The 15643-nt window shown below is 43.0% G+C and overlaps 2 protein-coding genes across 2 annotated transcripts in view; one reads left to right on the top strand and one right to left on the bottom strand.

Moving 5' to 3' along the window:
• Window positions 1-901: 901 nt before the first annotated feature.
• The window catches only part of lactbl1b (lactamase, beta-like 1b), a 64659-nt gene continuing 49917 nt past the window's right edge, over window positions 902-15643 (bottom strand). The window contains exons 5-8 of the mRNA XM_079685290.1: window positions 15393-15550; window positions 5877-6124; window positions 4646-4751; window positions 902-2388 (exon numbers count right to left, since the gene is read on the bottom strand). Coding sequence (XP_079541416.1) covers window positions 1410-2388; window positions 4646-4751; window positions 5877-6124; window positions 15393-15550 — 1491 coding nt within the window. The 3' untranslated portion in view covers window positions 902-1409. The remainder of the gene's footprint in view (window positions 2389-4645; window positions 4752-5876; window positions 6125-15392; window positions 15551-15643) is intronic.
• LOC307041765 (uncharacterized protein) lies at window positions 13195-15036 on the top strand. The gene is made up of 2 exons (XM_079685289.1): window positions 13195-13405; window positions 13709-15036. Exon 2 carries the CDS (start codon window positions 13849-13851, stop codon window positions 14767-14769), a length of 921 nt encoding a protein of 306 aa, XP_079541415.1. The 5' UTR covers window positions 13195-13405; window positions 13709-13848; the 3' UTR covers window positions 14770-15036.

Genomic DNA, 15643 nt, shown 5'->3' with positions numbered 1-15643 from the left:
AAGTATAAGAACTGATTATGGCTATTGTGCAATGGCTGACTTACAGTAAGAAAAATAAATGTTGAAAGCAAAAATGTTTTTTACCTATTTGTTATCAATTATATTTTGTTACTAGATTGACAATACTGAAACATGAATGCAGCATTTTATTCGTCATCATGGTTGCATTGTGAAGGTTGCTTTTCTGAAAGCTTAAAAGCCTTATATTACATCCAAAATAACAAGTCTTAACAATAGCAGCAGATCATCTCAAAGTATCCTTTGCATGTTGGGGCAGTTTTGTTTCAGTATGACTTACAATACTGCATGACCCATGACTTCATTTTAACTCTTACAATGCATCAGAGATCATCTGTGGCCCGTGACAACATTGCATTACATAGCTGAATTGCTGTTTCAATATTTCCACCCACAGCCGGATGAAATGGAAATAGTAGGTTAATTTCTCAGCATTCCCCTAATTTCGCTCGTTGCACCTGGTGCTCCAAGCCTAAGCAACATTTTCATATTCCATTTCCATCCGACACACAATCTAATATAAAAGGTTAAACATCAGCCTTTGCTTTATGATTGTTATTTTTGCACACTTGGATACACCTGCAGCAGAGCAGTGTATTATTCATACTGGAGTTAGAGGTTGGGACTTCGGACAAATTAGAGTCCATTTCTAAGGGTTAAACAGCAAGAAGTCACACAAGCAGCAAAAGCCTCTCTGTCCCTAGTCACCTCTCATTGGGGAACCAAAATAATTTTCATGAATAATTCATTCAATTCAATAATTTAATAGGCAGCACTCTACCTGTGGCAACATCCACATTTAAATAACGTGATGCATTTTCATAAATACGATGTAGCTGCCACAAGCAGAGTTCATAGTAACAAAGAAATGAAATATTTGTTCCCCTTACCAATATTGTGAATATGTATGTGCTTGGTGTTAGGGTTTTTAGAAATAGCAATCATAGTTCAATAATTGAAAAGGATGTCTATGTTGATATTCATATACATGACCAGAACAGGAGTTTGTTGAGAACCAGAGTTCTGCTTTTCTCTTTCATTGAAATTCAAGGACAGAAAAGACCAAGACAATGTTACAGTGGTTTGAAAGAAGGCAGGAAAAACAAATGCATATATCACAATAAAGTGAATGTTCAGTTGGGATCCATAATGAAGGACAGTCATATACATAATTTCTCAGGGAAAGCATATATTTCCCTTGCAAGACATTATTCATTATGCCATCACTCTCTGTGCTCTTTGTTTATCAAGAGCACAATCCTATCTTTGTCCACACAATTGATACCAACTTTTCCATTTAGTCTTTTAGTATTCACACCTCTTTTTGTTTACAACACCTGACATGTCCCAAGGACATACCAGTTGTCTTTAGGTCGAAGCATCGCTGCAGTTCAGCTCGAGAAAGTTGGTCTGCGGGCTATTCTTACCACATTGTACGTGTTAAGTCCTGGTGCATCGAAGCCGGGGGACAAACCACGCTTGTCAAATATGTAGAAGTTAAAAAGCTGGCCATCTTGGGCTTCCAGGGACACTGAGGCTGTGCCTACTTGCAAAACACAAGGGTACTCTTTTTCAAAAACAACTCTGAACACCCGGTCCACCAGGTAGTTCAGCTTTATTGTCCTGTACTTCTCTGGGATCAGCTCTTCAATTTGAGGCCCAAACTGTTGCATGATCAGAACGCCGTCTGGCCCGACTTTGATCTCATAGAAGGTGATGTTGCTGTAGGTGAAAAAGCCGATGTAAGGTTCTGGTTTTGGCGGAGGATTAAGGGCCTTTGTAGCATCCCTAAAGGCTCTTTCTATAGCTGGTATGATGTAGGAGTAGGCCTTAGTGACCAGGTCCTGCTTCTCAGACCGGCTACCAGCCATTAACACCACCAGACCGAGCTTCAGTTTTGACACCAGGGAGAAGGTGGCAGAGTACCCGTCCAGATCGCCATCTTTACGAACCATCTCGTAGCCCATGAACTCATTCACCTCCCATGGCGTCCCAGTACGGTTGGCAAAGTAGTCCTTTTCGCACCTGAAGAGGGGGGTCAGCATGATCTTCAATGAGTCTGGCTCTAGCATCTTGCGGTGATATGCGCCCAGCAGCATCATAGCGAGCTTGGCCATGTCTGCAGCAGTGGAAAACATCTGACCTGAGGGCCGGTACCAGCCCAGGTCGTAGAGTGGCGCCGGCTTCCCGTTGGAGTACACTCCCACGGCCACCTGGCTCTGGAGCCCTGGGGTGATGTCGAAGCCAGTGTCCTCCATCCCCAGCCGATCCAGGATGTTGTCTGTGATCCAGCGCTGGTAGTCCACGGCAGCCACTCGCTCGGCCATCACATGAGCCAACAGTGAGAAGGCGAGGTTGCTGTAATGACATCTGTAAAGAAGCAAAAGAATGAAAGAAAAAGCTGGTTATTGATGGAGGAACTAAGAGTAACAAACTATTTGGTAAGTATCTTGATTAAATAATTAATTGTTTTCTTTTGTTTGTAATTCTGCTTATTAGCATTAATGAGATGGTTGATACATGAAACATGAAGCTGCATACAGCAGCTGCTTAGCTTATTTTAGAGTAAAGCTCTGTCTTTTAACATCTGCCTATTAGCGGTTCTAAAACTCAATAATACTGAAATGTAAAAATGTGAATGTAAAAAGGTTGACGATTTATGGCTGAAAACACTTCCAGATTGGTTGTGAATCATCAGGAGGTTGTCAGGTTGAAACCGAAAATTAGCTTCAAACTAACTCGTTTTTTTTTTTACATCAAATTGGACCAAAACGCAGGACAAAACAGGCAAAAGGAAATTGAAAATGTAGCTTCTTCTTTTCGAGTGGACCACAGTTTCAGAAGATCTGGGACCATGAGAAGCTGAGCTGGGCTATAAACTCTTAAGGGGTGTGGCTTTATAGGCAAGTAGAGCCAGGTAGGGCAGGATAACTTTTTTTTGAGGTTCTTCAAGGTCTAGACATTCAGCTCCCCTGTTGTTTAAACCTCTGGCGACCTCAGGAACTTAGGAATACAGTGGCATGGTGGATATCAACGTTAAAAGAACAGAGCCATTGAACCAGTTGGGAGATGTTTTTTGGCAACCCGAGCAAAGGCATGTTCAGATATCGACACAAACCATGATATGAGTGGCTGCTTCCCTTAGCTGCAGTCTCGTAAAAGCAAAAACATCCAGTGGAACATCAGACCAATCTTTTCCTAAGTTCCTGACATCCTGGCATCTATGCTTGCTTCACTCTACAGTAGGTTTTACTGCTTATTCATCTCTTCTAAATTATGTATTTTCCATATCTAGATTTTCTTCCATTAGAATGCATTCTGAGAACCGTATATTAGCCAGTCCTATCACAATCCTGTCCCTGATAAGCTTGCTATGCATCATCAGTGCTGAGCTAATGCATACTGGTGTGTTGACTGGTGAAAAATAAATCCACAGTCTCAAATGCTTTTTGCTTCCGAACGTGCAGGTTTGTAAGCAATGCACATTTCATTACAAAAAAAGCCAGGGTATTGTTACTGGTCTGCATCACTGAGTTTCAAGCTTCACTAAACATTATCAGCTTTGTCTCCAATACAATACATCACTGAATTCACCTCATTCTTTTTGGAGCTGGCTGTAACGCTGCTTGATAAGTAGAAACTATTGAATCTCTGTATCCATTTAGCCCACTTGTGCAACACAGAAAAATAAAAGGGCTCCTTTGGCTCAATGTGTAACATTGCGTTGAATACTGCAACAGTAAACAAAGTGTTCAACTCAATCCAGTCTTAACAAAAAGCCTGAGGTTTTCAGTCTTGACAGAGCTAGACTGATACAAATAAAAGAAGGAAAAAACCCACCAGCAAGATAAGGCAGTCACTGTTTTCTGGCTACAAAATGACCACCATGTCAATCCACAGCATGTTGACATTTACACATAGAGAGACACAATATGTTTTCTTGTTAATTAGTTAACTCTGGAAATATTGGTGAGTGCGTTTTCAAAAATTCTGACAGTGCCTGCTAGCGGTATACCCCTGATTCCAGTCTTTATGCTAAGCTATGCTAATGTTTATGTTTACCATTCAGACTTTGACTGATGCATCAGTTTTCTTATCTAACTGTTGACAAGAAAGTTGTTCTAGCAAATTTCACAAAATGTGAATGTGCCCTAAACAAACACAATTAGATGACGGATAAAATCACGATGTGATAAAATCACAATGTGCGCATAACATTAACTTCAGCCAGCAGGTGGTTAGCTTAGACTAGCATAAAGACTGGAATTAGGAGAAACCACCAGCTGGCACTGTCAGAATTTCTCAAAATGCACTCACCAACGTCTCCAAAGTGAACTGCTGGCTGTAAGTTAATGTTTACTCCACAGACATTGAGAGTTGTATCGGTCTTGTCATCTAATTATTGACAAGAGAGTGGTTAAGCATATTTCACAAAATGTCAAACTTGTACCATAAACAAGCAGAGATTACACAATATGTTGCTGTCAACACAATGAATGTCTCTGCCCGGTCAAACACATGCACTTTTCATACAATTCATTATCCCAGTCTGCACAATTAAAATGTACATATTGATATATTGAAATCAACAAAGCGTAACAAATCAACAAAGCCTAACAAATCTTACTTAGTGCCTGGGTCTGCGACGAGGACATCATCTTGAAGCAGATTAATTGCAGTTTGTGTTTTTCCTTTCCAAAGCAGGCTTGTGGCCCGGAGTCTCCTGGGTAAGCCTGGATCAGCCCGTGACAGAAAATATAACAAATAAATTATGTTTTCTTCTTCTATCTATCCTTCTCAAAGACAACACATTTGATTTGTTCTGATGGTTATGGTCATGATGACTTTACCGTTACGTGACAAATTCAGTCCTCAGAACGTTATTATGTTCAGGCTTGCTACCTGGATGATACACGGACACAGGTTGGGATACATAAAGATGATTCTTTTTCCTTAGCCTCTAGATGAACAGACAGATGGGTTGGAAAGTTGGAGAGATGATGACATGCAGCAATGTGCCACTGTTCGTATTCGTCAGTCACAGCCGCTACAAATGGGACTATGCCAATATTGAAAGATTTATAATTGTCTTGTCCTTGGAGTTTCTTTCATATTTTATTCATATTCATTTCAGAAATTGAAAGCCTCTTCAAATAAGCAAGTGCCTGTTTGTGAATGGCAACAGAAACTCTATTGCCGAGTCAATATATGGATAACTGCTGAAAGACTCCAGCAATAAAAGTACCTAAACAGCTCAGAAACCTAATGCTTGATTTCACATATCCGTTGCAATCTCTCAATACAAACTAAAAGAGTGTTTCATGAGTGAGTATTAACATATGTCAAGAATGTATACTATTATTATCATAGTTAGTTATAAGCAATTATTTTCTCAAATAGTTGATTGATTGCAAACTATTTGATATACTATATGAAATGTTTGGCATAATGTGCTTAAATATGACCTTAACAATGATTAGAAAAGTTGCATGATCATTTTCTGTTGATTGACTGAATTATATAAATTATTTGACTGATAGTTTTAGCTCTAAAATCAATAAACAAAAGCAAAATCTTTGATCCTTTGAAATAAGAAGCTGCAACCTGTATGTTAACATTTAACAAGCTAAAAAAACAAAAATATACCACAAGCCTCTTCTTCGTATTTGTCTTTTATTTAAATGTATTTTTTTTATACAACTGTTAACTTTCATAAGTCAGCTCCTGAAGGTTTAGATGTGTCCAAAGTTAAACTAACTAAGACCTAAGGGACATACTACAGTATATACAATATGTGCATGCATCTCAATGCCTTGTGTTATATCACAGAGGCTGGCTCTCTAACCCTTTGTATTTACCTGAGAGCTGGCTGGCCATCCTGCGCAGAGTGACTGAAGAGGAGCGGATCTGAACCTCCCCACTGTCAAGAAATATCAGACCGTCTGTCACGTACTTCAGCTCCGAGTCCCGCGACTTCCCTAGGGGGTTTTTGATGGTAAAGTTCTCCACGTATTTCTCCAGAGGGTCATCCAGGGAGCCAATCTTCCCGTCCTCCCACAGTTTGTACAGCATCAAGGTCGGGAAGATTTTAGACAGGCTTGCAATTCTGAAAAAGAGATAAAGGAGTATAACGTGATTCTCTTTTTTTATCTGACAGAAAATATTTCTTTATACTTCGCACACAGCTTTTGTTTGCAAAAAAATTGGTAACACTTTATATTAAGGTACACAAATGAACAATCAACTAGTTGTTAATTATGCATATTAGCAGTATATTGGCTACTTATTAGTCATTGTAAAACACTTATTATTGCCTTATTCTACATGACCATATTCTACAAGTAATAGGCCATTAGTTGAGAGTTTTTCCTCAATAACCCTCTAATTAGTGCTTATTTATTGGAAGTAAGGAAGTTGTTGTACATGAGTTTTGGTCTTAATATGCACTGCTCAATATGGGCCTAATAAGGCAGTAGTATAAGAAAAGTAATTCTGCCATAATAACACAACAAATATGATCTATTCTTATGTAACAAGACATGAAACTATAAGTGTTAATTGTGTCTAAATAACTCAAAATTAGGTACTTATATCTAAGAACACCTATTTTAAAGTGAAGTCTTGTTCATGACCAATAAGCTAGTAGTTTGACTCTAATTAGGTATTTCTACATAAAAGAAAAACATTACTTAGTGAAAACCACCCTTGAATGATGGGATGGTAGACTACAAGCTTTAGGAATCCAAACTATAACATATAATAAGTGCTCTGTATCAAGATTGAAGCAAAACAAGTGACATTTTACCTTTTTAGAGAGATTTAGAAGGAACAAAAAACACTTCTGGGGTCATTTGGGTGCATTTTCCATATCTATGGTCGATTCTTATGGTTGACACCTCTTTTTAACCGTTAGAGCCAATAGAATCGAGGGGAAGTTCCTAAAATCCATCTAAACATTACCCATTGGTGAATGAGTGATGCGTAGCCAGAATGCCCAAAACCGGAAGCTCCGTTATTGACATAAATATGAAGATGGATTATCAGTAATCATTTCTAAGTGACACAGACACATTGGATTAGCCTATGGATTAACCTTGAGCAGCCTTTTTATCGTTTTAATGCCATTGAACACAACTTTTGATCAGAACAACAGGTAAGAATTTCTCCAGTGTTTCCTCCGTGAAGCTACGTGTTGTGATGTCTGTTTTCGCTTCTCCTGTCGCGAGTTCTGATCGCTCAGTGATGATACTTATATGTCTGGAATCTGTGGAATCTCATCTTGCTAATCGATATCTTGTTTGTGCAGATTTGATTAGTCTAATAAGTAATAATAACGGTATTTTACCTTGAGTTCTGTGCTAATCGCAGTAGCATTTTTTCGCTCAGGGCTAATTCAGAGCCTTTGTTATTACCCTTTTTTTTCGTTTAGCTAAAAATTGTTAATATTGTCTGAAAGCTGAGTTTCTTCCCGTTAAGTGAGTATGACACATTCATAGTTTATTAAATGTTAAGAAGCCCTCAGACGCTGTTTCTTGCAAGACGTTGCATTTTGCCCCCGTCCGCGTTAAGTACCGTAACATTTAACTTAAAGTGGACCTATCACGCTATATTTGAATAATATAGTGTAGGACCATACCTATATAAGGCATATTTATACTTTTTATTTTTCAAAATACCAAACAGATCATGCATTTTAGCCATTCCTCATTTCGCTCAATTTAACACTGTCTTTGCATGGGCTGATTCTGTGAGAACAGCACCATCTACAGGCCTGGCATAGGTACTACAGCGTCTCCAGCGCTTTCGAACGGCAATGTCCGTGGCTGTCTCTTCCTGCTTGGTGGAGTTGGCCCAATAGCCGTAGCGCCACTTCTGTGATGTCACAGAAGTTTTCAAATCTGGATCAGTCTGTATCAGATCCGTTGCAGCCCCTTTTTAAGAGATTTGGGTATGGAGGAAAATAGAGAGGGTTGTGTTTTCTGACACTTGGTGAGTTCCCTGGAACATCAGGGACATATATTCATGTATAAAAGACGTACAAAAGTGCATTTTACATGATAGGTCACCTTTAAAGAGGACCTGTCATGCTATATTTGAAACATATATTGTAGGGCCATACCTATACAAAACATGTCTGTTAGTTTTTTTTTCAAAATACCAAATAGTTCACCCATTGTAGCCATCCCTCATACTGCTCAAACCCCTCTTTTGAAGCCCTGTTAGAGAAATGCGGATCTTGGGTGGAAAAGAAGAGGAGGCGGAGCTAATGCCTGATCAGAATTCTACCGGAGATAAAGTTAAATTCTGCTGTGATAAAACGCCATCCTGTTTAAACCACATCAAGGATTATTTCTGAAATAGTATGAAGCTCAAATGCTTTTGGTCTTGCAGGTTTATCACAAGGTGAGTTCTTTTTTTATTTCCTGCTTTTTAAACACATGATCTGACGTCAAATCGGCAGCGGAGCCACAGAAAATTGCTATCAGAAACAATGCCTGACGTGTTTTGGACGTATTCTCGTCTTTGTTTACATTAGCAAGCCTCGCTAACACTCAGAGCTAACCTGTACTGTAGACTCTAGAGCACATGTGTTTAAAAAGCAGGAAATAAAAAAAGGAACTCACCTTGTGATAAACCCGCAAGAGAAAAAGCATTTGAGCTCTATACTATTTCAGAAATAATCTTTGATGTGGTTTAGAACAGGATAATTTAACTTTATCTCCGGTAGAATTCTGATTAGGCATTAGCTCCGCCTCCTCTTTTTTATTTTTTCAATCTAAGGACCCAAAATCCGCGTTTCTCTAACAGGGCTGTAAAAGAGGGGTGTGAGTAGTATGAAGCATGGCTACAATGGGTGAACTGTTCGGTATTTTAAGCAAAAAACTTCACAGACATGTTTTGTATAGGTATGGCCCTACAATATATTTTTCCAATATAGCATAGTACAGTATTTGAGTAAATGTACTTAGTTACATTCCATTACTGTGTATGACTAACTGTTACCATTTTATTTAACATATAGAAAGGGCTTTCGATTATTCGTGCTCGATTTTTACTGTATTTTTGTGTGGCTGCTCATAGAGTGCCACAGTGACGCGTCCTAAATAAGTGTGATATTAAATAGTAAATCAAGAGCATAATCCGCGATTATTTGACTGCAATGAACCAAAAAAACGTGGTACTTCAAAAAATACCTTGTTAAGTCAGATGGAGAAAATCTTTATTCTACATTTTTCTTTTAAATCTTGTACATTGTTAGACTTGGCTCTCGTTAAAGGAAACTATCACTTTTCCACAGATCTTCTTCCACTGAATATTTTCCTCTGGCAGGCAGGTCAATAAATTATCCCTTAAAGTAATCCATGTTGAAATATTTACAATCAGTGCCTTCGATCTGTGCCTGCAAAGATTCCTCCAATCTGAGAGACAGGCTGGCTCATTCTGACACTAGAAACCTCCAAACATTGTGTCCTGGTTTTCTTATAAATATAATGATCGAACACCGAGTACTTCACTTGGGAGAATACACTTTAAAAGTAAATTATAAATGGCAGCAGCAAACATGTTGTGCTTAAATGTCCCTGTTAAAGTCATTCAGAGTTCGGCAGCGACCTTTTTTCCCTATAGAGGGTTTTTCATGTCGCTTTTCTTTTCTAGCACACTCTGAACATTAAACTAAGCCTCTTCAGCGTAATCATCAGACGTCCAGGGGTAACATGATCCCTGTGATGCTCCGACATCAATTTCACATCAGTCAGGTCAGCTACTGTGCAGATATACACTGACTGAATAATATTTATATCCAGAGCTTATGTGCCCATTACAGTGAATTAATGTGATGTAATAATGCTCATCCTATAATAAACACACCGCCTCCTCTGCAGCACAGGAAGAAGATGTTTCAGAATCAACTACAGAGTACATTAAAAGGAAAAATAAAAAAGGTAGCTACTGAGGACATCAAAGTCAAATGGAGATGTGGGTTTTTAGTGACTTTGAGGAGTTAACACTGAACACCAGATTTGATTCCTGGCAGCAGGAGTCATTCTCGATAATTAAGCGGAATCACTTGAAGATTTTAGGGGTGTTCTACAGGAAGGGTCCTAGTGTCACAGTATATGAGTGTTTGTGGATGATAATTGTCTGCCATTGCTAATATCCCAAAGTATCTCTACACACTCCCCCTGGATGTGCTAAGGGGCGGGACATCTCTAATTGCGCATTTCCACTGCAGGGCCTCGCACGGCTTAGTACTGTATAGTTAGGCCTTGGTAGGCCAGGCTCACTTTATGCTGCGTTTCCATTACAGTTTAGTAGCTGCGGCAGTAACTATAGTAACACAGTGTAGGCGGAGCCGTGACGTCATCTTCAATGAGAACCACAGAAAACCAACATCAGCCGTTAGCTGTTAGCACTCAGAGCTCACAGCTCCTCATATCTGTTCAGAAACTAGACAAAAGTTAAACAAGTACAAACCCCAGACTGTCTGTGTCATGATGAATACAGTCGCTGGTTTATTTATTTCTGTAAAGGCTGAGTGTGGACGGTCGGAGCATATACTGCATTAGCTTAGCCGATATCCATTCAACACGCATTTAAAAATGAAAAAAAGTTTTTAATAACCGGTATCAGTATGTTGTTACTTCGGCATCATTTTAAAACTTGTATTACAATTAAATCAAAGTAAAATATGTTCATTTTGTTGTAGTTTTATTACCCCTTGCCAGCGATTCTCTCACTAGTTTAGCACATTCAGCCCGGTTGTTTGCGCGGAAAGAACCTGGATTTTAGAGGGCCAGAAAACTGTGAAACTGTCACGATCTGTCTGTGTTTTGTTTTGTCTTCTCTTTTTCTGTCTTTGGTTTCCTGTTTTATTTTGATAAGTGTTCACCCCCTGTCTTCAGTCATGCGTCTCCCCCCCCCCCGACCCATTCCCCACTGCCTGGAAATGGCCCTGTTACCTCTCCCACCTCTACTCAGCCCCTGGCCATCAGCTCACAGACACTTCTCACATCAACCCCCGGTTCTTCTCCACCCGCTGACGTCACCTTGTCCCTCACAACCTACCAGGTGAGGAGGGAGCTGCAGAAGTGTAAGGCGAGGAAGGCGGCGGGTCCAGATGGCATCAGCTCGAGGCTCCTCTAATCCTGTGCAGATGAGCTGTGTGGGATTGTGGAGCTTCTGTTCAACCTGAGCCTGAAGCAAGGGAGGGTACCACAACTGTGGAAGACGTCCTGTGCGGTACCTGTGCCAAAGACCCCTCACCCCAAGGAATTAAACAGCTACCAGCCGGTGGTGCTGACATCACAGCTGATGAAGACCCTGGAGAAGCAGTTCGCCTACCAGCCTGCCATCGGGGTGGATGACGCCGTCATCTACCTGCTGCAGAGGTCCCTCTCCCACCTGGAGAACCTGGAGAATGCTGGGGGCACTGTGAGGATCATGTTCTTTGATTTCTCCAGTGCGTTCAACACCATCCAGCCCCCGCTCCTGGGAGACAAGCTGCAGCTCTCGTGGGTGGATCACCACCTCACCTCCTGGATCCTGGACTACCTCACCAACCGCCCACAGTACGTGAGGACCAGGGAGTGTCAATCAGACACCATCATCAGCATTACGGGGGCCCCCCAGGGGACGGTGCTGGCACAGTTTCTCTTCGCCCTCCACACTGCAGACTTCACCCACAACACCGCAACCTGTCACCTGCAGAAGTTCTCTGACAACTCCGCCATCGTTGGCCTCATCACCAACGAGGACGACAGGGAGTATAGGGAGCTGACGCAGGACTTCACCCTCTGGTGCCAGAGGAACCACCTTCAGCTGAATGCAGCGAAGACCAAGGAGCTGGTGGTGGATTTCAGATGGCGCCAACACTCCCCCCCGACACCAGTAAACATCCAGGGAGCAGAAATTGAGATTGTGAAATCTTACAAATACCGGGGTGTTCATCTGAACAATAAACTGGACTGGACCGATAATTATGCTGCCCTGTACAATAAGGGACAGAGCAGACTTTTTCTGCTGAGGAGACTGAGGTCTTTCGGGGTGCAGGGGGCACTCCTTCAGACCTTCTTTGATCTGTTGTGGCATCAGCCATTTTCTATGGTGTGGCCTGCTGGGGCAGCAGCATCTCGGCTGCTGATGGGAAGAGACTGAACAGACTGGTAAGGAAGGCCAGCTCTGTCCTGGGGAGTCCTCTGGACACTGTGGAGGTGGTGGGAGACAGGAGAATGGCAGCCAAGCTGTCCTCCCTGCTGGACAATATGGCCCACCCCCTCCAGGACACCCTGTCCTCACTGTGCAGCACCTTCAGCGACAGGCTGCTGCACCCCACCTGTCACACGGAGAGATACCGCAGGTCCTTCCTTCCTGCAGCGGTCAGACTTTACAACCAGCACTGCCCCTAGTAGACCCTCCTACACACACACACCACAACAGACTATAACACCCCTTGCTGCTAAATACAAACTAACTTGGTGCAATATGTGCTATATGTGCAATATATATATGCCATTAATAACTGTGTAATTTATACCTGGCCACTAAATCAATCAATATATATATATGCCATTAATAACTGTGTAATTTATACCTGGCTGCTAAACCCTTGTTACTGTTACAAGGTATCTATCTTGTATTTTGTAGATTGTGTAACTTGCTGCTGTTAAATACCGTCAAACTATGTCCAATATGTGCTTTATGTGCAATATATACTTTATATAAATATGCCATCTGTAATAACTGTAATATATACCGGGCTGCTAAATCCTAAGAACTGCTACAGGATTTGATTTGTAGATTTGATTTGTTTTTTATCTGTATTTTTGAAAATTAGGTAACTTTTTTAGTTTTTATCTTTTTTCTTTTAGCATATTGTTTATTATATTATAACTTAGTACATTTTTAGCATATTGTTGTGTTGTTTGTTTATTATAACTTAGTACCTTTTTTTTAACACATTTAAGATATGCAACACTAAGCTGTCTGTGGCTCTTTCCTGCTGTAACGCTGCAAATTTCCCCTCTGTGGGACTAATACAGGTATTCCGATTCTGATTCTGATTCTTGCCTGTTGCTTTCTGTCTGTGTTCCCTCCTGTCTGATTACCCGATTGTGTTCACCTTGTCCCCCCTGTGTTTTCTCCTCCCTCCTCACCTGTCTCTTGTTTCGTTGATTAGTCTTGTGTGTATTTAAATTCTGTTTTTGCTGTCTGTCATTGTTAGTTCCTTGTTCGTCTGTGACTGTGTTCACGGGGTAGTGTTCTGTTTGTCACCGTGTTCACCTTGAAATAAAGGTATTTTCTGTGTAATCTGCATTTGGGTCCTGCCTGCTTCACTCACCCTAACAGAAGGAACCAACCAAGGATGGGCCCAGCAGATCCATTTGAGGTGAATTTACTTAATCTTACCTTTTCATTGACTTGCTGCTATGGTAGGTGGAGGGGAGCGTCCAGTGTTCAGCAGAAAGAGGCTGCTCTGGCAGAGGCGCACCAGGTGACAACAGAGGAGCCATGTTTAGTGAAGTTCTTACCTGACTGGATTTTGGACTTCCTCTCGACATGTGATTCCCGGCCTGCTAGCCCCAGGCATGCTAGCCCCCTGCCTCCCAATTCCCTACCTGTCACCATACGTCTCGTTTTGTTCTGTCTGGAGTCAGCCCCTGCTTCTTCTCCTTTTCCTGCTCCTGTCCAGGATCCGTTCTCGGGTACTCGTCTGGCTTTTGGAGGGCCACGGAGCCTCCAAAAGGATCCTAAGAGAAGGAGTCGCAAGTCCAGGCTAGCAACCCGAACCCCAGAAGCCAACTTTGGGCTCCAGTACAGGCCCCAGCAGCCATGGTTCTGGCTCCAGTAGCGGCCCACACAGCCATGGTTCCTGCTCCAGTACCGGCCCACACAGCCATGGTTCCGGCTCCAGAACCGGCCCACACAGCCATGGTTCCAGCTCCAGTTCTGGCCCCAGCAGCCATGGTTCCAGCCCCTGTTCTGGCCCCAGCAGTCATGGTTCCGGCCCCATTTCTGGCACCAGCAGCCATGGTCCCAGCAGCCATGGTTCCGGCCCCAGTTCTGGGCCCAGTAGCCATGGTGCCAACCCTGTCACCTGTGCCGTTGGGGGTCCCGCCAACGACCCTTCTGCCGGGGTTCCTGCCAACTCCATGTCCTGTTCCGTCGTGGGTCCCACTGACACCAGCCCAGATTCCGTCCAGGGTCTCGTCTACTTCTGACCCGCCAGGGGTCCCACCTGCTCCTGCCCGTCCTCGAGCCCGGCCCCCTGAGTGTCGCGGCCTTCGCCCTCGAGCCCGGCACCCTGACTTTCCCGGCCGCGGTCCTCGCCCTCGGGCCCGGCCCCCTGGCTCTTACAGCCGCTGCCTTCGCCCTCATGCCCGGCCCCCTGAGTTCGCCCGCTGTGGCCTTCGCCCCTTTTTGAACTCTGCCTTGCCCCCGGGCCGTATGCCCGAGACCCCCACCATGGACTCTGCCTTGCCCCCGGGCCGTCCGCCCGAGACCCCCACCATGGACTCTGCCTTGTCCCCAGGCCGTCCGCCCGAGTCCCCCTTCTCGGCTTCTGACTTGCCCCCGGGCCGTCCGCCTGAGACCCCCACCACGAACTCTGCATTGCCCCCGGGCCGTCCGCCCGTGTCCCCCTTATCGGCTCCTGCTGTTCCCCCGGGCCGTCTGCCCGAGTCCCCCTTCTCGGCTTCTGCTGTTCCCCCGGGCCGTCCGCCCGTCTGTCTTTGGTTTCCTGTTTTATTTTGATAAGTGTTCAACCCCTGTCTTGCCTGTTTTTTCTGTCTGTGTTCCATCCTGTCTGATTACCTGATTGTGTTCACCTTGTCCCCCCTGTGTTTTCTCCTCCCTCCTCACCTGTCTCTTGTTTCGTTGATTAGTCTTGTGTGTATTTAAGTTCTGTTTTTGCTGTCTGTCATTGTTGGTTCCTTGTTTGTCTTTGACTGTGTTCACAGGGTAGTGTTCTGTTTGTCACCGTGTTCACCTTGAAATAAAGGTATGTCTGTGTAATCTGCATTTGGGTCCTGCCTGCTTCACTCACCCTAACAGAAACAGTACCCGTTAGCCGGAACTACCCCTAGTGGAAACGCAACAAAAAACGGGCCGGGTTTGGCACGGCACACTTAAACCGTGCCACGCGCTGCAGTGGAAATGCGCCATAAGTGGCTGACTGCTCACAACTGAGCCGGCCAGCTAACCACTCTGGTTTCAGACAGAGGGTGAAAAGAGGTGCAGCACAGGCAGTATGAGAAAAATGAAGACCTTTTTGAACATTAAAGCATGTAAACATGTTACAATAGAGGCACAAATTACAAATATGAAGCTAAAAATGTGTATTTTATAACCTTTTAAAGTTTTCATCGTGTACCCACCTGTAAATTGTGTACTCATTTGGGGCACCTGAGAGAGGGTCACTGCTATTCCTTTTTCCAAAGTTACCAGTCCACAAAACAGTGTCGTTTAAGATTACGATGGCTGACAGTGAGGGAAGGCTGACGGGATTGACGGTCTGTCGAAGCAAAGCATCCACCTGGAAGAGACATAGCATTCTGTAAAGGTATCCAGTTAAGATATATTTTTTGTTAGCTACTTATTAAATTATTTCAAAAGGAAGAAAGGCTAG

This window comes from Notothenia rossii (assembly GCF_949606895.1).
Source record: "Notothenia rossii genome assembly, chromosome: 5".
Taxonomy (NCBI): Eukaryota; Metazoa; Chordata; class Actinopteri; order Perciformes; family Nototheniidae; genus Notothenia; species Notothenia rossii.
The sequence above is the reverse complement of the archived record's forward strand: the minus strand, read 5'-3'. Positions and strand labels throughout refer to the sequence as shown.